At 41.7% G+C, this 23,287-nt stretch overlaps 8 protein-coding genes across 14 annotated transcripts; 2 read left to right on the top strand and 6 right to left on the bottom strand.

The window, feature by feature from the left end:
• Window positions 1–705: 705 nt before the first annotated feature.
• LOC110861499 (organic cation transporter protein) lies at window positions 706–3,385 on the bottom strand. Of its 2 annotated transcripts, none has more exons than XM_035844728.1 (10): window positions 3,164–3,385; window positions 2,836–3,088; window positions 2,462–2,710; window positions 2,210–2,388; window positions 1,747–2,137; window positions 1,534–1,680; window positions 1,346–1,459; window positions 1,135–1,276; window positions 861–1,066; window positions 706–798 (listed from the first exon to the last, which is right to left on the bottom strand). In XM_035844728.1, the coding sequence occupies exons 2-10, from the start codon at window positions 2,973–2,975 to the stop codon at window positions 771–773; spliced, it is 1,596 nt and encodes a 531-aa protein (XP_035700621.1). In that variant the 5' UTR covers window positions 2,976–3,088; window positions 3,164–3,385; the 3' UTR covers window positions 706–770. The 2 variants fall into 2 exon arrangements, with proteins under 2 accessions (XP_035700621.1, XP_021966317.1); XM_022110625.2 differs by having other exon boundaries at window positions 3,160–3,371.
• A 1,999-nt stretch (window positions 3,386–5,384) lies between these two features.
• LOC110861492 lies at window positions 5,385–6,965 on the bottom strand. Of its 3 annotated transcripts, XM_022110613.2 has the most exons (4): window positions 6,768–6,965; window positions 6,506–6,679; window positions 6,005–6,425; window positions 5,385–5,912 (listed from the first exon to the last, which is right to left on the bottom strand). In XM_022110613.2, the coding sequence occupies exons 2-4, from the start codon at window positions 6,646–6,648 to the stop codon at window positions 5,871–5,873; spliced, it is 606 nt and encodes a 201-aa protein (XP_021966305.1). In that variant the 5' UTR covers window positions 6,649–6,679; window positions 6,768–6,965; the 3' UTR covers window positions 5,385–5,870. The 3 variants fall into 3 exon arrangements, with proteins under 3 accessions (XP_021966305.1, XP_021966303.1, XP_021966304.1); XM_022110611.2 differs by having other exon boundaries at window positions 5,385–6,425; window positions 6,768–6,963; XM_022110612.2 differs by having other exon boundaries at window positions 5,385–6,425; window positions 6,506–6,649; window positions 6,768–6,963.
• A 1,226-nt stretch (window positions 6,966–8,191) lies between these two features.
• LOC110861472 (E3 UFM1-protein ligase 1) lies at window positions 8,192–11,596 on the bottom strand. Its single transcript, XM_022110588.2, has 11 exons — window positions 11,456–11,596; window positions 11,228–11,373; window positions 10,708–11,145; window positions 10,508–10,621; window positions 10,278–10,435; window positions 9,991–10,212; window positions 9,770–9,877; window positions 9,611–9,697; window positions 9,256–9,506; window positions 8,906–9,176; window positions 8,192–8,818 (listed from the first exon to the last, which is right to left on the bottom strand). Exons 1-11 carry the CDS (start codon window positions 11,533–11,535, stop codon window positions 8,342–8,344), a joined length of 2,352 nt encoding a protein of 783 aa, XP_021966280.1. The 5' UTR covers window positions 11,536–11,596; the 3' UTR covers window positions 8,192–8,341.
• A 22-nt stretch (window positions 11,597–11,618) lies between these two features.
• LOC110861497 lies at window positions 11,619–13,481 on the top strand. 2 transcript variants are annotated; one of them, XM_022110622.2, is made up of 5 exons: window positions 11,619–11,755; window positions 11,939–12,157; window positions 12,273–12,453; window positions 12,537–12,767; window positions 12,848–13,481. In XM_022110622.2, exons 2-5 carry the CDS (start codon window positions 11,944–11,946, stop codon window positions 13,353–13,355), a joined length of 1,134 nt encoding a protein of 377 aa, XP_021966314.1. In that variant the 5' UTR covers window positions 11,619–11,755; window positions 11,939–11,943; the 3' UTR covers window positions 13,356–13,481. The 2 variants fall into 2 exon arrangements, with proteins under 2 accessions (XP_021966314.1, XP_021966313.1); XM_022110621.2 differs by having other exon boundaries at window positions 11,686–11,832.
• A 288-nt stretch (window positions 13,482–13,769) lies between these two features.
• LOC110861464 (alpha-1A adrenergic receptor) lies at window positions 13,770–15,459 on the top strand. Its single transcript, XM_022110578.2, has 2 exons — window positions 13,770–14,478; window positions 14,545–15,459. The coding sequence occupies exons 1-2, from the start codon at window positions 14,036–14,038 to the stop codon at window positions 15,329–15,331; spliced, it is 1,230 nt and encodes a 409-aa protein (XP_021966270.1). The 5' UTR covers window positions 13,770–14,035; the 3' UTR covers window positions 15,332–15,459.
• On the bottom strand, window positions 15,363–17,040 carry LOC110861465 (alpha-tocopherol transfer protein-like). The gene is made up of 6 exons (XM_035844727.1): window positions 16,679–17,040; window positions 16,522–16,613; window positions 16,298–16,448; window positions 15,902–16,203; window positions 15,667–15,817; window positions 15,363–15,584 (listed from the first exon to the last, which is right to left on the bottom strand). Exons 1-6 carry the CDS (start codon window positions 16,779–16,781, stop codon window positions 15,538–15,540), a joined length of 846 nt encoding a protein of 281 aa, XP_035700620.1. The 5' UTR covers window positions 16,782–17,040; the 3' UTR covers window positions 15,363–15,537.
• Window positions 17,041–17,218: 178 nt separating this feature from the next.
• On the bottom strand, window positions 17,219–19,571 carry LOC110861440 (alkaline phosphatase). 2 transcript variants are annotated; one of them, XM_022110547.2, is made up of 8 exons: window positions 19,350–19,571; window positions 19,193–19,279; window positions 18,860–19,083; window positions 18,630–18,803; window positions 18,416–18,565; window positions 18,122–18,343; window positions 17,749–18,061; window positions 17,219–17,638 (listed from the first exon to the last, which is right to left on the bottom strand). In XM_022110547.2, the coding sequence occupies exons 1-8, from the start codon at window positions 19,435–19,437 to the stop codon at window positions 17,259–17,261; spliced, it is 1,638 nt and encodes a 545-aa protein (XP_021966239.2). In that variant the 5' UTR covers window positions 19,438–19,571; the 3' UTR covers window positions 17,219–17,258. The 2 variants fall into 2 exon arrangements, with proteins under 2 accessions (XP_021966239.2, XP_035700619.1); XM_035844726.1 differs by having other exon boundaries at window positions 19,193–19,282; window positions 19,350–19,570.
• Window positions 19,572–20,111: 540 nt separating this feature from the next.
• On the bottom strand, window positions 20,112–22,869 carry LOC110861539. Of its 2 annotated transcripts, none has more exons than XM_022110671.2 (8): window positions 22,618–22,869; window positions 22,292–22,542; window positions 21,849–22,225; window positions 21,348–21,766; window positions 21,092–21,280; window positions 20,853–21,030; window positions 20,627–20,763; window positions 20,112–20,546 (listed from the first exon to the last, which is right to left on the bottom strand). In XM_022110671.2, the coding sequence occupies exons 1-8, from the start codon at window positions 22,681–22,683 to the stop codon at window positions 20,322–20,324; spliced, it is 1,842 nt and encodes a 613-aa protein (XP_021966363.1). In that variant the 5' UTR covers window positions 22,684–22,869; the 3' UTR covers window positions 20,112–20,321. The 2 variants fall into 2 exon arrangements, with proteins under 2 accessions (XP_021966363.1, XP_021966362.1); XM_022110670.2 differs by having other exon boundaries at window positions 21,092–21,283; window positions 22,618–22,867.
• Between the last annotated feature and the right edge of the window lie 418 nt (window positions 22,870–23,287).

The following is a 23,287-nucleotide window of genomic DNA, read 5'->3' as shown; positions in this document are numbered from 1 at the left end:
CATATAATCGATACCACCAACCAAGCACCAAATACACCAAAACGAAACCACTCACGTCCCAGCAGCCGCAGACTCGTCCTCGTGAGAACGAAAGAAAGAAAGCAGAACAACTCTCGATGAGGACTCTTTTCCTTTTTTTACTTATGCACATACACTTATTTTGCATATGCTGATTGCCTGTCGCAACGCAATGCCGCCTCTCTCGCTCACTGATCCGATGATAAGTTTAGAGCTGTAAATCGCATCACACTTGGAAGTTGGAACAAGATTGAGCTCAGGACGGACCATGCTTCTCACAGTGGCGCTTATCTGACCCATAAACAAAATCAAGCCTTGACAGAAATGTAACATTGATCGCAACACGGATAACATTCCGTCAGCTTGTTTTGTTCTCAATAAAATGTAAAATGCAACCTGTTGTTGATGAGACTGCTGCCAAGATCAACGAGAATGGAATTTGACAGCGGTTTATAGTCCGTCGTGCTGCATATCAATCGGTCAGGAATACGACGCCCACGCCACTCCACCTGCCATGAGGCTGCTCCTCAGATGTCGATGGAAATTAAATGGAAAATGGGAAATTAAATTTCCCATTCGCATCCGCCTAACCAAACGTCAACAACTCCCTCGATCTGATTGCAGTTGGTATCAAATTTTACGCTGATGCCGTTTAATCTGTCAATTAGAGCAACTACACAGAGCAAAAACTGTCAACATTCTTTATTTATTTGCAATGTCAGTGAATTTATTTATAGAACGGAACTTGTTATTTATTTGTGCTGAGCATTTTCTGGCAGTCTAAAAGAAATCCTATTTTTGTAGTCTTTCATTATCTGGATGCATTATCACGTAATCGTTACCCCTCATCCGATCCTGATCCTTCAAGTTTTATCGAATCCTTGGGCAAGTAGCTCCAAAATTTTGAGTTTTTTCCAAATTTATCCGCATCTTCTAACGTTTCTGGTAAATGGTGTTGGAAAGTTTCCGGTAAAAATGACGCAGCCAAAGCACCAGTCAGCGAAACCACGCCAAGGATCACGTATGGCGCAACCGCGTTAGACTTTCCCTGAACAATGTATACATGCATTTGTAGAAAAGTGGCAATTATTTTATAAATATTTATTATTTGCATACCGTGAGAACAATGTAGGGTCCCGACATTCCGATCAGGTTGCTGATCGTGGTGGCTAAAGCACTTCCCGACGAGCGCAACTGGGTGGGCAAGATCTCAGCGCCTTGAAGATACACGACCAGCGATGAGACTGACACACCAAGTCTGTGAACAATATGCAAATAAATTATGAATATTTAGTAGCACCAATTTTAGATCTGTGACTTGACCCACTTTATTCCAAGAGCGCCAAGAATGACCAAGTATGTCGAGTCCATGTAGAAGGAGGCTATGGCACACAGACTGCAGGACACGAGGCTCACGCTAAAGAACCCAACCTGCGTCCATCTGAAACGTGATAATCACAAGTTCTTAAGTCCGACTAAATATTTTGTAAAGGACACAAATTCAGAATACGCAACCTTCTTCCAGTAATTTCCACCAGCCTTCCAGCCAAATAACCCGACGGCAGTTCGATCACCGAGAGGAGAAAGTAATTCATAAACTTATTTCCAGCCACGTTCGTCGTGTTCAGAATGATTCCGTAGTACAACAGCCCATTCATTGACCTACAACCGCAGCGAAACTACATTTTTATTACCAACGGAAAAAATAAAAAAAAATAAAAAAAATACCATGCGATGCAGAGAAGAATCGTGTTCTTGGCCAATCGAGGCCATTGAAACAGACTCCAAATTCCGACCCGACTATTCTCAAGGTTGGCTTTCTTCTGCCTTTCTACTAACACCTTCACCATCCACGTCAAGTCGTCCTGATCGACCTCCTTCCCGTTAATCCGGGCTATTTTCCACACCGTTTCCAGTGCCTCTTCTTCCCTCCCAGCCGTGATCAGCCATCGCGGAGATTCCATGATGACTGGGTAGAAGAAAACCATGATCAGAACTGGGAGCGTTGTCACCATGCCGAATGTGAACCATTCTCGACTTATCCAGGCGATGAGGGGGAGGAGACAATTCCCAACGACGTAAACCATCCAGACAACAGCGTACACCCATGATCTGTAATCTTTGGTATACGTATCTATTAGCCCTTTGGTGTTCTGTTGTGCCTAATCTGGGAATATCTGCGGATACTTACTCGTGCCACACACCTCTGCAATGGCAAGCATCGGAATATTGAAAAAAGTCGCAATTGCGGTTCCCGAGAGGAACGAGAAGACCTGATACGCTCGGAAATATTGCGGTGTGTAAAGTGATAATCCACGAAATACGAGAATTACGACACACGCCATGAAAAACACGGGCTTGCGTCCAATCCTACATATATCAATTTCATGATTTTTTTTGCACTTAATAGAAAAACTGGTATTTTATACTCCGGAATCATTACTTATCAGCGAGGACTCCAAACAAAATGGTCCCTATTGCCATCCCCGCCATGGCAGAGGCGATAATGTCAGCCCCCCATTCCACTTTATCGCAAACCCAACCAAACTCTGAGGGGACGGTGGCTTCGTAGTCCGATTTATCAAAGTCCCACCCGTTTTGGCAGGGGATTGTCCTGTTCTTGAAAGGGTTGTCCACTTGGTCGTACATGAGACACTGACTGTACCGCAGTTTCCCGTCCGGTCCAACTTCCCTGAATTTGTAGTCGTTTAATTTTTAGGATAAGAATACAATTCAGGTGGGCGATAACTGAATCGTGAATCATATTTAGTTATGGGAAACATGTGCATAAATACAGAAAATGTTGTGGCTTCTCACATTGGCAAGGTGGCATTTTTCCACGCAGTGTCGTTGTCTGGACTGAAGTAGGACGAGTGAGGCGCAGGCACGTGACACCAGTGATTCGGAATGTCGAATAGGAAGACGGAACTGAGCTCGAGGAGTGGGGAGATAATCATGAGAGGTGCTAAAAATCCGTAGGTTAGAAGTTTTTGGTAGCGTCCTTCCGAACCGATGATGGATAAAATGTCGTCAAAATCGGAACAAACTGGTCTCCTCGTCTTCTCGGGTTCTATCAAGATTTAGCCACAACTAGTCAAAAGATTATGTCATGAATGTAGCCACCGCTATGAAGGTCAGTACCTACAGTGAGGGGGTCGCTGGCAGATGCGCTGTCACCACCACCGCTCGACTTCTCGGAACCCATGCTGGACTGATTTTATGAAATTTCTTGTTCCAATTTGTATATAAACTGGCAAGCTATTTGATTTTAAATGATAATTTTGTAGAAGAAACCGTGAGTCTTAATTGTGATACAAAAGTTGAGAAATTGGCTGGACAAGAAATGACGGAGGAGAATGCCGAAGACTGAGAAATTACGAGGAAAACGTGGACCACAATCATTTCAACCTTGAGCGTGAATAATTTATTCTCCATAAAGCTTGACAATCCTCTTTTGTGAGTGGGTTAACTACTTTTTTATCGTTCCCATCTGCTCAGCTTATTCGTGTGACTAGACATCGCTGCCCATTATTAGAGACATCACATGCAGCAATATGCAGCAACGTGACGAAATACGTTGTTTTTATTTGCCACCTAAGAGCACGTTGTATCGAAGGTAATGATGACGATTGTGTGGGAAATTTAGCTATTAGTTTAATTTATCCGTAATCTCATGTAGTCTCACTTTGGTCACTTGTAGAACATGGAAGATGCTTAATTCCTAGAGCTAATAATGGGTGACCTTTTCTTTGGGTAGCGTGTATGTACATGTTACGGTCTCCAGCACCATCCGGCCACTGACACTTGCAAGTGACATTCAGAAGCCAAATAAGTTAAAAGTCTGCAGTATTCTGCAATAACCATTTCTTGCACTTTTCTTTCGCCGCATTCATCTTAAACCAGTCGATTTTAACTGCTCCGCCCACCTCGTCCTGGTCAACAAGTCGGCTGTCGTAATCGGCCGGAGTGATGTTGAACTCGTCAATGTCCAGTTCCGGCTCCCAAATCCCACTCAAGTAGTCCGTCTCAAGTTCTGGAGACTTTGGGCCCGGCAGCAATCTTCGGAGCTCTGAAATTTTCTCAGCTCTGGAAACTGGAGGGTACTCGGTTCGTGTGAAGGGTGGCTTTTTGACCTGTTTGGACTTAATAACTCCAGTTTTCCGGGCTTTGAATTGCCACGGGAGGTCGTCCTCCGACATCTTAAAATCCGATATGGGTTTCACGTCACCTGTTGCACAAGCCCCAGTAAATGTTTAATAAAATCGAAATATTACGTATTTGACTGTATGTGCGTACCAAATATGTTTGCCAGCTCTTCTTGGAGTCTGTCTTGGAGTCTGTCTCCTCTCTGATCTTCACCTGTATCCAGTGGAACTTGTTGACCTATTTGTTCTCGCTCTTCGTCTGTAGAACTTATTGCTTCCATTGGATCATTGATCTTAAAAACTCGCCTCGCATCCGACAGTCCTCCCAACTTTTTCACATCCTTGCTAGCACTCTTATGTTCTTCCGAGTACTTGCGGCGAATAACTTCCGGTCCAACTTTGGGATACTTGGCATCCACAAATAACGCTTTATTCACTTCACACCATTGTCTTGCTTTAAAGAAGAGGAATTCTGTCTGCCCTTCTGCATTGTTATTTTCACTAGCTTGAATCTGTTTGAGAATAGATTTTGATTGCGGTATGATCTTTTCACGCCGTGAGCTATGGCCCAACTCGTCCCTCCTCGCTTCTCGACGTGCAAAGTCCTTGATCTTGACAGCCTCGAGGAAGGGAGGAGCTTCCGCCGTGTAGGAATCTGTATCGTCTGGGAAAAATGCGTGACTGGGAACTGCCGTGGTTATGTAGCTGGTCGCGTACGCGTTATACTCGCCCCCAACTGGCTTCAAGTTGCTTTGAATGAACTTGGCCAAGGACTGCAGGCTTGAGGCGGAGGAGGACTTTGAACTGAATGAAGACTCGCCATTTTCGTCGCTCCCGTTGGCAAGACACTCACTTTCCGTGTCCGTTGAGTTGCTGGTTTCCGAACTCCTATCAGAATCGGGTGCCAAGATGTCAGAGTGTTTAGTTTCATATAAATCTAAAGGAGATCTGCTTCCTGAGTGGGATTCCATAATTGAATGCAAATTTGAATCGTATGAAAAGTTTATTAAATTGCGGAGCAAACTGGGCCAACTTACTAATCGAAATCGGAAGGGAAATGGGAAAGCACAGGAACAAATATCGACACCCACCAATGCAGAGGAATTTCCCAACTCCACTAAATATGTACCAGCAGAGATGTCTCCGATTATTGATTCATGCACAATCCGATGCCCTAAAATCCGTGATGATGATCTAGGGTATTTGATATTTGAACAAATCGTTTTTAGCTATAACACAAAATTTATTTCCTATATTTATATTTAATGAAGATCATTACGCACCATCAATAAGTAATATTTGAGAAGGATCATCATTTCTCTTGTGAAAAAATAAGCTAGATTGGCAAGTAAACTAATTAGTAAAGTATAATATATGTTGATCTTATAATCAAGCTCGTAAAATTGAACACATGGGAAATGCATGTTGAAATGTAATTTTGTACAATAATAAGATAATAGGAATAAATATCGCAGGTTGAGTGCTTCTGTCCTGTCTTTTGTTCTCGTCAATTAATTAAGAGATGCAGTGAAGGATTATCATCATCAGGAATTTGTCATACATACAATACATCATGATCTGGGTACAGTAATTTTTGGTGTCATGTTATGCTTTCTTCTCATGTGTTTCCTTAAGGAATTTCGGTTTGCAAAAGTGTTATGACATTTTGGGCAATAGCATTGCTTGTTTCCTTTCTGATGGGAACGTTTAAAATGGTCCAAGCTTCTTGTGTATGTCACGAATTGCAAACTGCAGGCAAAACAAGGAAACAATTTCGGCGAGGATTCTGATTTCTTAACATTCACATTTTTCAATTTTTGTGAAGCTATCTTTGATATTACTTGTGATTCCTTGTTGTTGCCCTTTCCTTGTTGCACCGCAAATCTTTTTGAACCATGTTCTTTGAATGCAGTCAAATTATTTGTGACTTTATCGCGGTGCAGGTCCGTTGTTATCGTCACCGCTACATGTCGGTTATTCTTTTCTTGAGGAACAAATACACCCTTGATTATGGCTTCGATTTCACTGGCCTTGAGCGAATCCAATTTTATTTCCCTTTTCATATTGGATAATGCCGACCCTTCTTCAACAACGTTCTTCCTAAGACTTGAACTTTGTGATTCCACAGTAGCAACCGATTTTAGTCTTTTGAATCCATTTAGATTATTCTCTTCAGCACGTTTCTGCTTGGGTATAATTTTCTTTATGGCTATTTCCGGATGTTGAAATGTACAAGGTTCAATCAAGCTGCTGCTGCGACCCCTTTAATTGAAAATTCATTTTTATGCTAGTGTGAACTGCTAATTAACATTATGTATTACATCATGTATGGTATTCCGTACCTATTATTTTTCTCTCGCGAAAAGCACAGCGCTTTCTTACATGCTTCCGCATGCCGTAAGGCGAGATGTGTCGTCGCTCGAGCATAATCCTCAAAAAAGGATTCACAAACTGAGCATTGGAAAAGTTGGACAAAGTTTGTCATCCTAGAAATACAATTTATGGAGTTGGCGTTTCTGTAAATCAATTATATACTTGGGATTTTATACAGTTTTACGAAATCACGAAATGTGAAATGTGCATAAAAGTTTTAGATTTCGATACCTGTTCACGTGTTCACTCTTGAAACAATACAGGCACCGCCTGTGAGGCGGTGTGATGTCAGAGATTAAAATTAAAAATGGGTGCCAATTGATATATTTTTGTCATAAAGCCAATTAGCAGAAAATGACAATTCGCAACGCAACTAAAAAAACTTTTCTGTGCTTTGATGATTATGTTTTTCGAGTACCACATTCCCGCTGAAGGAATGCATGAAATGCTTTGCATACGCCATGCATGAATTCATGGACCACTAATCTTAAGTTTAGATTTTGAGGCTCTTGAGTTTATTATTAAACAAATGTCACATTATAGTTAATTGTACATAGAACGAGACATCATACTCGTAAATCAGTTATAATTTATAATTCACAACAGATTTTATGAGATTTTCCTAAATGAGATTTCGAGACTAAAGTTTTCATAAGTTTACAGGACTGAGATCACAAGAAATAATTATGCACTCTTTCAGATAAGTGAGTTGCATATAACCATCGAACAGTACTATCTACCTCGGCGCTATAAAGTTAATATTATGTTACATTGCTGGATTATTTTCCTTGTGATGGACTAATAATACACAATCAGTGATACATAATCTAAAGACAACTTTTTCTCCTTTATCCTGAATTCCGCATCATGCCCCCAACGCGAAGAATGGTAGAAGGATTCTTGAGAAGAAAAGACTTTGCTTGGGAGTCCCCTTTGGAAAGCAACCCTCCACCCCCGCCGCCTCCACCTCCACCGCCAGAGTGGGGTGCCCCATTCATGACAAAGTCACCTACGTATTGTAATATTGTATTAATAAATAACGTTGCAATGACAATAAGCATATGCATAAACGTCTGTAATCAGAGTCAGTGTAGTCGGATTTCGAATTCTAGGGCAAAAACTGCGTCCAGCACTAACCTACGTCCAGCACTAACAAGGAGGAAGAAACAAGTGCAAGTTAATTACAAGTTAATAGTATTCCTTCTACGAAAACACATCCTACGGCGTCTCACTTACTGATCCCGTTGTCCGCCCTCTTGACGTGTGGGGGTGGTTGTCGAAAGATGAGTCTGCCCAGACGTCCCGCAGTGTCCAGCGAGGAGTACCATCGGTTGTTGTTAATTTCATCCTGGTCACTCTCCAGGATTCCCTCTTCTCCAGAGCGGAAGCGGTCAGCAGGAGTGTCAATGTCCTTCGCGTTGCTGAATATTAGCGAATCACATTTTACCAAACAAATGGAGAATAAGGTGCAAACGAGGGGAAGGGTTAAAGAGATTACGAGTTTCATTCTGGACAAGGAAGAGTGTGTGCTTATCACCACACACGGGAACGAAACGGAGGAGAAATGAGACACTGGATGTAAAAGTCTCTTTTTTATACGTACGACTGTGAGATGTCAAACTGTGACAATTTCCGGAGGACTACAGAGTCTTCACTTTGGTTGAATATTGAATATGATTTATTTTTATCACCGACCGGATATACAGAAATCCAACTTGTATTTAATAAATTGAGCATAAAGACCAAAACCGTAGTTATTATAAATATCTGTACTAAATTACATTTCAAGTAAATTCGTCAACTGCCTACTTCGTCCGGTTGGTTATTATATTCTTGATTGAGGGGAGGATTGTTGTGGTTAAATGTTCTTTCGCCTCCTCCGCACCAGGACCATTCTTTAATTTGATCAAGGAAACGACCTGCTCCTGACATTCTTTCATCTGGGCATGTTCCTCCTTCGTCAACTTTCCACTCAAAGACGAAATGATCTGAGGTACAAACTTCCCGGATGCTTGGAGCAAAGCTTCTGACGTCAACGAAAACAGGATAAGGCTCGCAATATGCAGAAATAGGGCTGGATCTGACGTCTCAGCTACACCCAACTCCTTCATCAAGGAATCTCGAGACTCTAACAATATGTTTCGAGGGTTGAATGTGCTCTTTGCTGATTTTTTCACAGGAGGAACAACTGTTTGAAGCAGTCCGGTAAATGTCTCGATATCCGCAGATTTTCCCAGTGCTAACATCGACTGTTTTACTTTACCTTCTGGTAAATCCCCAACCTTGAAATTTACACAGTTTTTCATGTTTAGTCATTTATTTATGTACTTATATATGTACGTAATTTATATAAATCAGATACAACATACTTGTGAGTTTTCATCCAGTCCGGCCTCCATAAGTAAGAATGTTGTTGCTGCAATAACAATTTCTTGTCCAAAACTTTTAAGAAGGAACTTTTCCAGTTGGTTTTTTACATCCCCTTCGAAAGAGTTGAGTCCTTCCACATACAACTGAAACATGGTGGTCATTTTGAATAATTTCTCCAAAACTTCTTCCTGGCTCTTCCTTCCACATTTCTCAGACATGAACTTGTCAAAGGCTTCTTTGAGTACGACTTGATACTCGTCTTGCAACCCTCTGCGGACAATATCAAAAACAAGCTTTACAGAAATGAGAGTTTCATGAACTCATACGATGATTATAACGTTTCACTTACACGGAAATAATTTGTGCTATGCTTTCCAATAATTCGAGTGGTGCTTCTGACAAGGATTCGTTCTTGGCGATAGCATATCTAACTTCGTTCACGGATTGGAACTCTAGCTGCTGCTGGACTTTGTTCTTATTCGCGGTGGGTGCAGCACGAGAGCTCGCTTTAGACGATGCACTATTGGACAATGTAATCGACGGAGGTGGGTTGTCATCTTCAGAATCAGACCAGTCATCCTTCTTCCCAGCCAAATATTTCTATTAAACAAGCGCAATAAAGAAATTAACTTGAGTTAGTTACGAGAATTAGGCTAAATTGAGTATTCTAATTATTAATGCTACAAGTTAATACGATAGATTACTTTCTTGGTAGCTTTGGTTTTTGTTTCCCTGCCCTGCGTTCCACCTCCGGCTTTGCCACTAGCTGCCTTCTTCCGTCGGTCATCTTTCTGTAAAGATTTGAACAGACATTGTAATTGAGTAAAGTAAATTGTACATCGTCAAATAAAATTTGTTCTCACCTTTCCTCCACTTCGTGTGCTGTCTTCTCCCAACTCGGCAAGTTTCAGCTTCTTTTCAGCAGCTCTGGTGTCGTTGACTAGCTGAATATATTTTCCAGAGCTGATATCCTGCAGATTAAGGATACAAGCACTGGATTAGTGGCTTTTTAAATTTTTTTTACTGTATGCTAATATTTTAAAGATACGCAGGTGAATAAATAATGTATCTGCTCCTCTTTTACCTTGGCAGCTTTGTCTGGCATTAGTGGCTTGAATTGCTTCTTGAGCTCCTCCAGCAGACTTTTATTGACAACAATGGAGTCGAAGACGGTTGTATTTTTAACCCCAGCAAGAATTTCATCCATCAAAATTTGCAAATCCTGCTCAGTCACGCTTGCAGGAAGGATCGAAGTTATATCAACCCACCCGGGACTTGACAAACTCTCCTCCACTTGTTCTTTTGCCTGTTGCAATTAAAACTTTATTGACTCTCATCGGAACTAAATGGCCATTTAATTTATAAACAAACCTGTTTAAACAAACGTTCACCAAGCACACAAGTCTTCAAAAACAGGAGATGTTGGTTGGGAAACCTCTTGGTGATGAATGATTTCGGATCTGAAATCCCAAGACGTGCAGCCGCATCCAAATCCACATATCCGTTTCCATTCATGAAACCCTCAATCCCTATAATGTCAGTTATATTACGAATTGAGTTGCTGAAGTCATGAAGTATTTTAAAATATAGATGCCAATTACATTGCACTTGGGCTTTTGTGTGAGCGGATGGAATGTAATATGCGCTGCGACTGCTTCCACCCCCAGAAACTATTCCTTCAATTCTCTTGGTGGTAATGAGTTTGTCCACAATTCCTGATTTTAAAAATAATTAAATTTTGTGTAAAATTGAACACTTTATAGTTTCTGCATGGCTCTACTCATATATAAATAGTGCATACCAAAAAACAGCTTTTCCGGAACATTTGACCCAAATTTGAGTAATATTTGATTAATCGGTGTGGGTTTCGTGATGGCGGACAATATTCCTCTAATTCGGGCAGTATTTCTCCTTACAAAAGTCTCTGTATATATCAAATTAGGGTCGTCTCGATCTACTTTGCCGTGAATAACTTTTCCCAGCCGCTTCTCAATTTGATCCTGCAAAAACTCTCCTGGAAGATCGGAAGTCTTTGAAAGTTCAGACAATGAAACCATTCCATCTTGAACCAATTTCTCATTCAAGTCTTCACACATCGTGTCAATGAAGGTCGCCGTGATAAGCTGTCCCAGAACATTGTGAATGCGACGATCTTGCTTCAATAAATCTGCTACTCGAGCCTCCACCACAGACAATGACACATTCAAGTTGGATGCCAATGTTACTAGACTGAGGCGACCTGTAAAACAATTCAAGAGGACCAAGTTATCCATCGATTGATATATTGATAAAGTCGCTTAAGCACTAGTAATTATTATTACCTCCATGAACGTAGAGTTCGTCTTGAATTTCTTTAACCAACTGTTGCGGTGTGATGTATTCTTTTCCATCAGAGGTGTACACAACGTCCAACAACTTTAGCTCGATGAGGCGATTCACAATTTCGATACAGTTTCTTTCTGTTAATCTAGGAAGATATTTCATAAACACAACAAGTTCAATTAAACTTGAAATTGGCAATGAGTAAGTCTAAATATTAATAAATTTACCTTTGAGAAGCGGATGTCAACTGCGCTCTTTGAAAATCTGCAGCCAAACGCTTAACTTCTTCCCAATCTGCGGAAGACATGCTGACAATGGAATTTTAATTCCTGGAAATTATGAATTAGATCACAACTGATTAATTAAAGTCAGACGGGACAGACAGAAGAAGAGCAGAGTAAACAGCTGCTGTCTGATTGAAATGATACTTTCACCACACACGCACACCACCACCACCGGCTAAACTGCCCGGTAGTCCGTAGAAGTCTTTGTTCACTGCACACTGTAGAGAATTTACAATTTAATTGGTAATTCTTAATTATTTATTCACATGAATACTGTCAACTACTTGACAGTGTCAAGTCTGCATGCATGATCGTGAAATGTAATTGGATATAGTATTATTGACGCAATTTTTATTTCGTTTTGTTGCATTTCGTTAATCTTTGACTTATTTAGTATTAATTTTAAATATCTAATCTATTTTCCAGGTAGGATGACAAGCAGGTGTCTCATCTGTTCGGGTCTTGGCGTCACAACTGTACCCACCGGCAGTTCCGACGAAGCACTTTCCTACCTATGTGAAAAGTTGCGATTACCTTATTCTCAAGTTGAACAGACGATAACCTTCTGTGATAATTGTCACTCTTTGTGGGAAGACTTTGCCCCCCTTTACCATTTGGTGAATAAGAAGGTTGGACAATTTCAAGGTTAGACGATTTCATGTGTACGAGATTGTTACGAATAATAATTGTTGTTAATTTTCACATTTACCTAATAATGCTTACACAAACAATCAAGTTTAAATTATTTTCTTAACTTCAGATCGAAGACAAAAGATTGCTACTGCAAATGACCAAGCTCCAGCTTCTGTCAAAATCGAACCATCGGACGACGTCATCGATGTTTGTCCACGAGGGGATGAGTACATAGAAAAGGACGCGGACTCGAGTGGGAGTGAGGAATATAAGTTGGATTTTTTCAGTTCAATTCTGTCCACAACTGAGTAATTTTCAAATTCACTATAAACACTGATATATGCATAAATATCAAAAAATTAATAGAAAAATATACAACTGTCCTTTTCAGAGCTGACAATGACATTCCTTCTATTGATGCTTCTATTGATGAAAGCATTACTCGTCAATCAAACAAACATCATCGTCAACGTAAACGCAAACATAAGGGTGACGATAACGATGTGAATAACAGCCATGGTCCTTCCAAACGCCAATGTTTGGACATAAACTTGTCGGAGGGGTGTTCATTTCCATCTATCAAAGTTGCGAGAAGTTTAATTACATCTACAGGGAACTGGAGGTAATTGTAATCACAAATAAACTCCCTCCAGTAATAGAAGTAATGTGCTCTAACATTAAGATTGCAATACTTGTTTATAGTCAGGATAAGATTTTCTGTAATGTGGATGGAGTAAAGCTAGGCTTTTTTTGCAAGAAATACTGGCAGGGCTGTGGTGCTCGTTTGCAAGTAATTGCTCCAATCGGCTCAAAAGAGTGTCACGTGGAAAAAATGGACACACTTCATACCCATACTCATTTATCTGCAACGAAGAAGCGACCAGCATACGGAATAAATTCCATACTTATGGGACAGATAATTGAACTGGTCCAACGAGGAACGATAACATCTAACGCCATTGTCGAAGCGCTTACAACTTCCGGATTTGAACCCCCACCGGAACAGATTATAGTCAATTTTCTATTCATAGTTCGGAACAAGTTATGGGAGAAGGAAAAGACACGACGCGTGGAAGAAAATCCCATGACTAACATTGATATACCACGCCGAAAAAAGGGTGCTGCTTGGACTGAAGACGAAAAACAATGGGCCACAAGGTTGGTACCAGCGGATTTTGACCACACACACAACAGCATCAAACATGCATAGTAGATTCGGTAATCAGTGTGTATTAATTCTTAACATTTCTGGGTGACAAGTAACCCTTCATATTTTTATAAAGTCTCAAAAAAATACACGAACAAAATCAATAAAAACAAATTCATGTAAAATTGACTTATGCTCTCAAAGCAACTCCACCTGGAATAATAATACTTAAACACTATACGGCTACAACATAAGATAAAATGCAAAAAAATTGCAACGTACATAATCCATAAAGACGTATAGAGAATGTGAATATTTCCAGGAATAGGAACTTCACATGTTCCTGACAAGTTCAACTTGTTCACAGCCGAGTTGACCAAGGAGACGTCAAGTCTCGGAAAATTTTCCAACTACTAAACCGCAAGACAATTCGCATACATACGTACACGTAATTTTACAAGTGTAGACAGGAAATTGATTTATCTCAACATCCGACTTGTATGTACGAGTTTGTGTGGCTTCCACTTTTTCTAAGTAGTCAACAATATCCCCAAAATTGTAGTACTCTGGAATTCCTTATACACAGTAGAATTATTGGCAATCCATCATGACGCGTGTCAACCATAATAATAAATATTACAAGTTTGTTGTGGTTCTCCCCACGCACTTCTTTTCTCAACTACTCCGGGGCTCACTCGACACTTTCCTGTCATTATTTCACCAATCCGTGTGGCTGGAACAATATGGCGAGCCCTAGAACAATTCTCAGCTACAATTATCCCGACCCACCCCGCCTAGATTACCAAGCTCAGTGGTATGGCCATGTTGGGGATGACGACCCCATGACCTGGGGCTGGGTCCAAAGCGTGCTCACCATTGTTCTCGGAGTAATCGTTCTGGGCACCGTCGTTGGCAACCTCTCCGTTTTAGTCCATTTCACAAAGAGTTTGAAAACTCGAGGTCTTCACAACACGACGCCAACGCATTTCTTCATTGCGAACTTGGCCTGTTCGGACTTTCTCGTGGGGGTGCTTGTCCTTCCGTACCTCGCAACCCTTCAAGTCACGGGCAAGTGGTACTTTGGTCAGTGCTTCTGCACTCTGTGGGTCTGCACCCACTATTGGCTCTGTGCCGCCTCAATCCTCTCGACTTGCGCCATATGCATTGAACGCTACATTGGAGTCAAGTAAGGTCACTCGAATTAATAAGTCACTGCATACGCGCGATCATCTACATTCAGCTAATATTGCAGATATCCAATTCAGCACATGCGAATTCTCAACCCTACCAGAATCGGGATCGCCATTTTCTGTGTGTGGGTCTTGGCTGGCGTCCCAAGCATCGTCCGCGTGTTTGCCTGGACTGACCCCAAGTTTGAGATTCCGTACAAATGTATCATCAACCAGAAGCTTGGCCACGCCATTTTGGCCGCAGGGGGGATTTTCTACCTTCCCTCGGCCATCATGGTGGTCCTCTATTATCGCATCTACAAGATTGCAATGCGACACATGAACTCTCAGAAAACCGGGGTGGGCATTTCATCTCGTGGTTTGACGTACCAAGTTAGCATCGGAGCGTCCTCGTCAGCCTACACTTCTCCCAGCAAATCCGCCTCTTCGATCGTCAAGAGCAGTAATTCGACGACGAATAATGGCGCTGACCAAAACTCCGTCAAGGAGAAAGGCAACGATAAGATTGCCATCCCAACGACCACGAGAGCTTCTCCACCCTCACCAGCTCGCCAAGCTCGACCCAGGTCGACCAAGACGATTGAGAGGAGACAGATCAATCTGGCCAAAAAGTTGGGTGTGCTGGTGGGCGTGGTTATCTTGTCGTATGGACCATACTTCACTCTCATCCTCCTCAAGTCAGTCAACCCAAACTGGGTTCATCCTCAGGCTTTCAACTGCTTCGCCTGGATTCGATATTTTAACAGTTTTCTCAACCCATTCATTTACGCCTTTGCCGTTCCTGCATTCAATCAGGCCTTCAAGACGAGTTTTATTGGCAGACTTACCACGACGAGGAGAGAAAAATGAGCACATGCATTGTCTCAAAGTCTCATTATTATTAATACTTTATATTACGAAAAAGTTTATTCCCACCTTGCGAACGTTAAGGAAAGCATTTACATTTAAATAAACAAACCCAATCTCTAGAGACAGTCTAAAATTGAGATACATTATCCACACACATTATTTGTATAACCTAGTAGTTAATCACACTAATTACACACCGGGGCAATTTAGTTCTTTTTGGTCTGATACCCATATTTCTTTACGTCAAATAGATCTGGAAATTAAATCAATTAAACCGTTTACCCATAGTGCGACCTCCTAAGTAATCCTTAAGATATTAATCTTTAAATACTCACCTCTGTAGTATTGGTCTTTGTCGAGTAGTGTTCCCTTGAAGTCCTTTTCTTCGGCATCCACATCGTCAAGCAGCCCTCCATAAGTTTTTGGGAGAATTGCCGGATCAACGAATTTGTGCAGTGATGTATAATCGTACCCATGAAGTTGAATCTGGACAAACACACATAGTAAATAAGCACATAAATGCGTATATGCATACAAAGTCTTTATTCTAAGGGACGCGAGATGACTTACCCTTTTCTTCATCTTTTTCTTCATAAACATTTTCGCCACGGAGTGCACAGTGTTGAAAATGTAGGGATGGTTGACGAAATGGATCCCTTTAATTTTCATGGGATACCCATCCGACAGATTAATTACTGTCTTTAAGTTGAATGGGGTGCAAGACTGAACGTGCGACAAGGCCAGACCAGCCAGGTCCAGGACGAAAACAACGCCATGCAACTGCGTCAACTGGCGACTTGTGACGGTGTCCATCGAACAAAAATCAGCCTTGGATGCTTCCAGCAGTGACATTTTAGCAGGATCCCAATTCTCTGGAATAAGCATATTGAATTATCACGTTCATGTTGGGCAGTAATTTTGAATAAGTTTGCAATATCAGCAAACAGCATGTGAGAATATTCGTACCAAGTTTGACGAGGACGACTTGCCTCCCCAAAGCATCACGATGAGCTAGAACGGTTGCAAAATTGAAGCCATACGTTTGAACGTAGTGGCTGGGGTGCATGTCCGTGTGCATGAAGTCAAAACGGTGACGATTCTTCCACCAGGACGCAATCTGCGCATTGTTTTAGTAGTTGATCAGTCTCAATGACTAATTGTTTTATTTTATTTACGTATATAACACGAACCGACTCTACAGTCCGAGCGATGTCGTTTTTCCTGTAGCGAAGGAAGCGAAGGAGATACACGTCCTCCGTGGGGCACTCCAGTCCATCCAGTTCTGTAACGTTCGATTTGGGTTTATTATGATGAAACTTATCGTGAATCTCATGAAATTATGCATACTTTTGATAAGGCTCCTGATTTGATCCAAAGCTTCTTGCTCGTCACTATTTTCAGGTCGTGAGATTGAGTTGTCTGCTAGCGACAGTTTATTATCGGACCCCATAGTTGGTTTTTAGTGGATTTTACGTGCAAACTTCACCAGAATTGTATGAATCTTAGAAAACAATTTAGCTGAGCACCTACAATGAGACTTTTGAAAGGTGAGAACTAACTCTCATTAAAGATTTGCAGCTGACCAGACTGTCTGCAATTTTGCAACTATTTTCCTTGCAATGTGGATCACATCACTTGCTGGAACCACGAATAATAAGATGAAAAACAACAAAAAATCGAGAACCATTTTTGCCCGTGCATTGTACCTTCGTGATAATTGACAAAGAAAGACTCTTGATGACGTAAAAAACTGGTTGCTCCCAAACTCGCCCTTCCTAATCCAATCTTACGTGTGTGTGTTGTGTGGTTGTGGTATCACACGTGCAAGTTATTCGGCAGCATAAAAAATCCAGCAATAATCTCCGCATCTGAAACGACTTGTACACATTTCTGCATTTGCGCATTTAGCTGAATTTTACTGAGCGACTTATTTATTGTTCTTATTTGACGAAGAACAGAAATTATTTTCAAAAGGACTGATGCAGGCGGCAAACGCCATCGCGTGTGGAATGTAGCTCTGGTCGTTGACGCCTGTGAACAGGTGGGCGAATGGACCCTTGGCGAAGATGAGGACGTCCTCGCCAGCGTGGGTGGCTGACCCTCGTGGGACCTGGCTAACTTGCAAATAGTCAATGTCCAAAGGATTGTCCGAGGAAATATTCTTGCGGGAACAAGTAGTTTCGTTGAATGGCTCCGCTGGTCGATACCCCTTCCCGTTAATGTATGCCAGCGTGGTGAAAGGCATCCCATCCTCGTTGTCCTCGTTTCCCGAAAAGTCGAGAATGTCGTTCCCTCGGAGTGGGTCGCCTTGAAAAAGAGAGCAAATAATTGCAATTAGTAGCGGAAAATGTGCATGGTCTGTTCTAAAATTCCACAATATTATTATGAAGCCGCTATATATGTACATATCTATGTACCTGCAATCGTGAATAAGTGGGAATGGTCCGAGGACACGACAATCAACGTGTCCGTGTCCTCTGTTCTGTTGTCTGCGAGTTGTATTGCTTCATCAAACTGGAGAGTTTCTGCCATCGCTCTGTACGCATTGTTCGCATGGTGAGCTTGGTCTATCCTCCCACCCTCGACGAAGAGGAAGAACCCGTTCGGGTTTCTACTCAGAATTTGCAATGCTGCCGCCGTCATCTCAGCCAGCGTGGGGTCGTCCTTCTCCAGCTGCTTGTCCGCATATTCGATCCCCTCGGGAGCAAAGAGGCCCAACAAGTAATCAACCTAATCAACAAGTCGACATGGTTTACTGATCCGCATTCCTTAAAAGTGCAACTGATGCACCTGTGACAAATCCGTAGCCAACAACTGGGCTCTGCCATTGACATGAACCGCTCTCTCGTCCCACTTCTGTCCCAACCAAGTAGAAATGAGGTCTTTTCCGTCCCCCCGCTTGCCAGGCATCCCTTCAATGTCTGTTGTCGTATTTGGCAACCAGTGAATTCGGCCACCCCCCAAAATTACGTTGATTCCCAACCCTGGCTGCTTGAATACCAACTGTTCTGCCTGGAATATAACGAGTAACAACTAATAATAAGTAGCATGAAATTATAAACTACAAGTTCGTTTTTGACACACAATGTCATCACAAAATTCAGGATCAATCCCACTCTCCGCAATTTTCAGGTCATTCTCCCAGTTGCGATCGGCAATATGCGCATACGCCCCCGACGGGCTTGCGTGTGTTACCGTGGTCGTCGTAACCACCCCAGTCGACATCCCGGCATTCTATCGTACACAACTTGTGAATTGTCAACTTCGCAATGCACAAATTACAATATCGAAATAGCACCTGTGCCCACAACAGAATTGAGCTGGCTTGATGGTCCGGATTCATTTGGGACTCGCAGTCTCGGTAAACGACGGAGGGTTTAACTCCAATCGTCATCGCGTTACCTTTCGTTCCCGTGAAATAAGCGGTTGAACTGCACGCCGAGTCCGCCACTTGCCAATCGCTGCAATACGTCTGCATCGCCACACTCATTTAGTTTCTCAACAGTTTTGCGTATGTGCGTGTCTAACCTTGGATGCACCGACGTAAGGAAATGTGTCCATGTGAAGTTGGCCCTCTTCTCCAAACAAAAGTCCTTCCCGCTGACCTTTGAAAATTCGTGAGGCTGTGACCGTACTGACAGACATCCCGTCACCGATGAACATGATCAAGTTCTTTGCTTTCGACTCTCTTCTTGGCTCTTCGATCCGTTTTCGGAGTCCTTCTTGGCCCAGTCTGAACCACGTCTCGGCATCTGAAACAGACAACCACGCACATTATTTATAAATAATGTGCGTAATAAATTACAACTCCTTACTTAATAGTAAAAAAAATATACTGTAGAATCTCTATGTCTATGTAACCTTCAACGTCTTCTTGCCGTGTCCATTTCCGAGAATTTTGTGGCCTGGGATGCATTTCTTCATCACTTAAATGTACGCTTTCACCACCTTCTTCAAAATTATTGAGCAATATTCAACGTTCATAGTTTAAAATCATTCGTTGATAAAGGAAACTCACCTTCACCCCGATTAATTGCGCTCCCATTGCACAAATCCCAACCTAACAGAGAGAAAATTAACACAACCGAAATTGTCCAAGAATTCATTTTTATGTAAATTTTTGTAACTATTGTCCTTCATGCACATTAAGTGAATGACTGTTGGTTTTGTAAATCCGTAAATCAGGTTGAATGTCAAGTACGTTTTTGTTCCAAAGATAAAATAAATGTTGCATAAGTGCATAATAATAAGTAAGTAACACATGGCGGACAAAATGATGAATAAGCTGTTTAAAATGATGGATGCCTGGATCAGTGAGGAATGTCGAAATAAGGTTGAAATTAATACAATTCATTGAGCTGTATTAATATGATAAATGTGTATGACCGGAGACGCTCTCTTTTGCACATTCTCGCTCACATGTGCTGCACATGATGTGCATCAAATGTTAAATATTTTGTATTAAAATCGTAATAGTCTCACCCCCTCAACGTGTGGTTGCCAATTATAGACAAAAATTTGATTGGGAAAAATAGAAATCTCTCGATATATGAATTGATTCCTACAAATTTTATGAAATTATGACGTAGTAATTGGTGCCGGTGGGGGTCATATGGATGAGTATGGATGAGGATGGGTCATATGGATGAGTATTCTACACCAGAATTTCGTACCAAATTGAATTGGGAAGAAGACAAATTCATCATTTCCTTCGATAGTTATCAGTGGAAGGTCGAAATTAGGTCAAAATAAAATTGAACAATCGCTGCTGAAAAACAAGTTTTGTTGAGTTCGATTGTGTAAGATTTAATAATTTTCGTTATGAGGTTGATAATCACAATTGGTTTTATCATAATACGGAATTGTAGCATAATAATATTCTTTGGTTTTAAATACATGAGTGAGGTTCATATGTATTACCCAGCCCAGGACTGACACTACATTCAGGTACTATGTAAGTACATGCACATTTGTTTCTACCGGCAGTATTTTAAAGGTCCAGCCTTCCCTCGATCCAAAGTGAGGTTAGGAATGAGGGGAGATTCTGCAAGCTTTGGTTCGGATATCGACACAAGAGTTTCATCAACTGCTGATTATTTTTGTGAAATTGAAACGCATCGATGGTTTCGTCAAACTCGAATTTTATTTGCTCCACCTTCACAGTTCCCCAGGGTGGCAAGCAACGCTGTAGCTCAAAACTTGCTTCTCCGGATATCTGTGCGTACAACAATAAGTAACTAATTTGTATTGTGTCGCAGGTTTGTAAGTATATAAATCAAATCGCTCTGGTTTTACCAGACTCCGATGGATAAGAATGTTCTTCAATTCGGGCATTTGCATGAATCCAAAGTAAACAGCAACGTCACTAGGAAGACATGACAATGTTTGCAGTTTGCAATTCAATCTCCCGTTCATTTCAAAGCGTTCAAGGTCTTTGGAGAGAAACAATAATTCATAAAATACAACAATGAACATATTTGAAATCTCAATTTATGATGAGTGCATCCCGGGGGCGCCTTACATTTCAAGTCACGAATGGAAGGGACAGAACCATCCAAATATGGATACAAGATGCCACCCTCTTTCGTATCCAAATCTTGGTTAAAATCCCGATCAATTAGAATCCGTCTACAAATTGGTGTCGGGATACCTGTGAGAACTTCGTCAATTTGTGGGCACGCCGAAATAATTTTGAGTTCCTACATTTCCGAAGAATATTCGATTATTTAAAGAGTTTAATAAATTAACAATTGAGGTAACCTTGAGTTGTGGCCAAGTTGACCACAGTGCTGTCAAAGTTTTTTTCAAGGGTCGGCCAAGCGTGAGGGATTGGACGTTTGGAAATGTCATCATTAGGTCGTAAAGGCTTTCTGGGAAACGCAACGGCACTCCAATCAGCTCTAGTTTCCACAATAAATGAACTTTTTTTGTGGACAATTGTACCGGTTTCTGCTGCGTGCCCAAAAAATAATGTCATCAATTGTATCACCTGAGTTTTAAAATGCATGAATTTTACCTGAATCAAATCCTCCCAAAAGTAAATGCGTCCTCTATTTCCCGTCTCTTTAACCTTTACACAAAGTTCTTTTAAACTGGGGAATTTTTCTTCAAAGCAGATCGGCTGGTATCGCTGGTTATTGGCGAGCTTCAGGCTCAAGACCCGCAATTTTGGAAAGTTTTGTGGAAAGGAGATCTCCAACACGTCGCCACGATCCTGTTCCTCCGTCCATCCAATCTTGAGCGTTTTCAAGGACCCAGATTGATAACATAAAATCCTTTCAAGTAATCCTGACTGTATGTCCGAAGCGATTGCAGAACTGATAAATTCCGAGAGCTGCAGTTGTAATTCTTTGCTTTCACACATCTTCTCCAGCACTTCTAGATCTTGACGGCGTAAAGTAGAGAATTGTACAGAATTGAGACGACATAAATCACCTACACGGAATTTTCATAAAAATAAACCACATACTTTAAATTCTCACAAAAATTCCCTCGAGTTTCCCATAATTTCTGATACCCAGAGTTCCAATAGCTTGTAAATGTCTCCACGCTTCGATTCTAGGAAGTTCTAATTTTTGGAGAGAACATGTCACAGCTTTGTAAAAAGTGGAGAGGAATTCTGTCCCATAGATAATTCCGACATTTTCCTCGTCTTCATCCACGTCCAAGTTGGACGATAACCATTTGACTCGACTGACCTTGGTCAGCCTAATCCTCTCGATTTCTGCGGCAGGTGAGGAGGAGGTTATTTCTGGAGGAAGGCCCAACTCCAACTCTTCCAATTCTTCCAAACCCTGTATCAGCTTCCAAAAGTGGTGCAATGCCAAGGACGACCTGTTTCTCGTGACCAGGCGAAGACGTCGTATTCGGGGAACAATATGAGTCATGAAAGTCCTACAGTAGCGAGGGATAAAAGCTAAATTAGTCGCTCATTTGCACTATAATTAATTTGTTACCGACCTGTCCAAAGATCCCACTCCCAGCCTCATTTCCGACATGTTAAACGAATCAAATGGCAGTGGTGAGTCGGAGGGCATGGCGTAAATAAAGCGGGCAACTTTCCTTGACACGGCCGTGATGCAGTTTCCGCTGAGGTCCACGGTGTACTCTTGTCTGAATCTGGGGGCTGAGTAGTGTGCCCATTTGCTACACGTTTTACGGACATGGGCCAAGTCGTTGGGCGAGATATAGGTCACAAGGGTGTCCAGCACCTAAATGGGTAGTAAATTGTGCACATTAAATTATCAATATGCAATATACATACTGGCTGATTGACAAATGCATACCACGTCGTTGAGAAGCGGATGAAGCCTTGTAGGCAACTCCGACGATATGACTTCTTCCTCACCCATCTGACCCAATTGTATTCAGTATGTTGGGTCACTCTGTCCCATTCCCAGGGTCCTGTCCTCTTGTACTGGTTTTAAATAAATAAATCTAAATTGGCAGAGGCCAGCAGCTGTTTGAGGGTGACCCCGCAAACAACGACCACAACTTCACCAAAGTCAGACTGACTGACTGGCAACCTGCAAACCAGCCTAACAACAACATGCACAATCAGCAGGCAGGAAATGTTTGTTTCGTTACAGGCAATGAACATGAGTGTTGCGGAACGGGATCACGGCAAAAATAAGTGGATCGGATCGAGTCGATATTTGAGAATGGGCAATGCGAGATTCGTCTCATTTTTTGAGATTTACGGCCGTATTCTGAATCACAAAAAAATCTCCACGTACACCATAGAAACTTAATATTACTAGAATGCACAGGCTGTGTCTTTGTCAAGTAAGCATGGTCTCCAATTTCGGGACCAGTCAGGAGGCGAATTCAGTGTGCGATTCCAAATAGTCGCCTTGGTTAAGACCAGGTTGGATAAAATCTAGTACAGTGGAGTAGCTCGGATTTGACTGAAGTTTTTTGTGTGAATACCCTATGGTCCCATGAGCAAGAAAATAC

The sequence above is a fragment of the Folsomia candida genome, unplaced genomic scaffold, assembly GCF_002217175.1.
Source record: "Folsomia candida strain VU population unplaced genomic scaffold, ASM221717v1 Fcan01_Sc042, whole genome shotgun sequence".
NCBI lineage: Eukaryota > Metazoa > Arthropoda > Collembola > Entomobryomorpha > Isotomidae > Folsomia > Folsomia candida.
The sequence above is the reverse complement of the archived record's forward strand: the minus strand, read 5'-3'. Positions and strand labels throughout refer to the sequence as shown.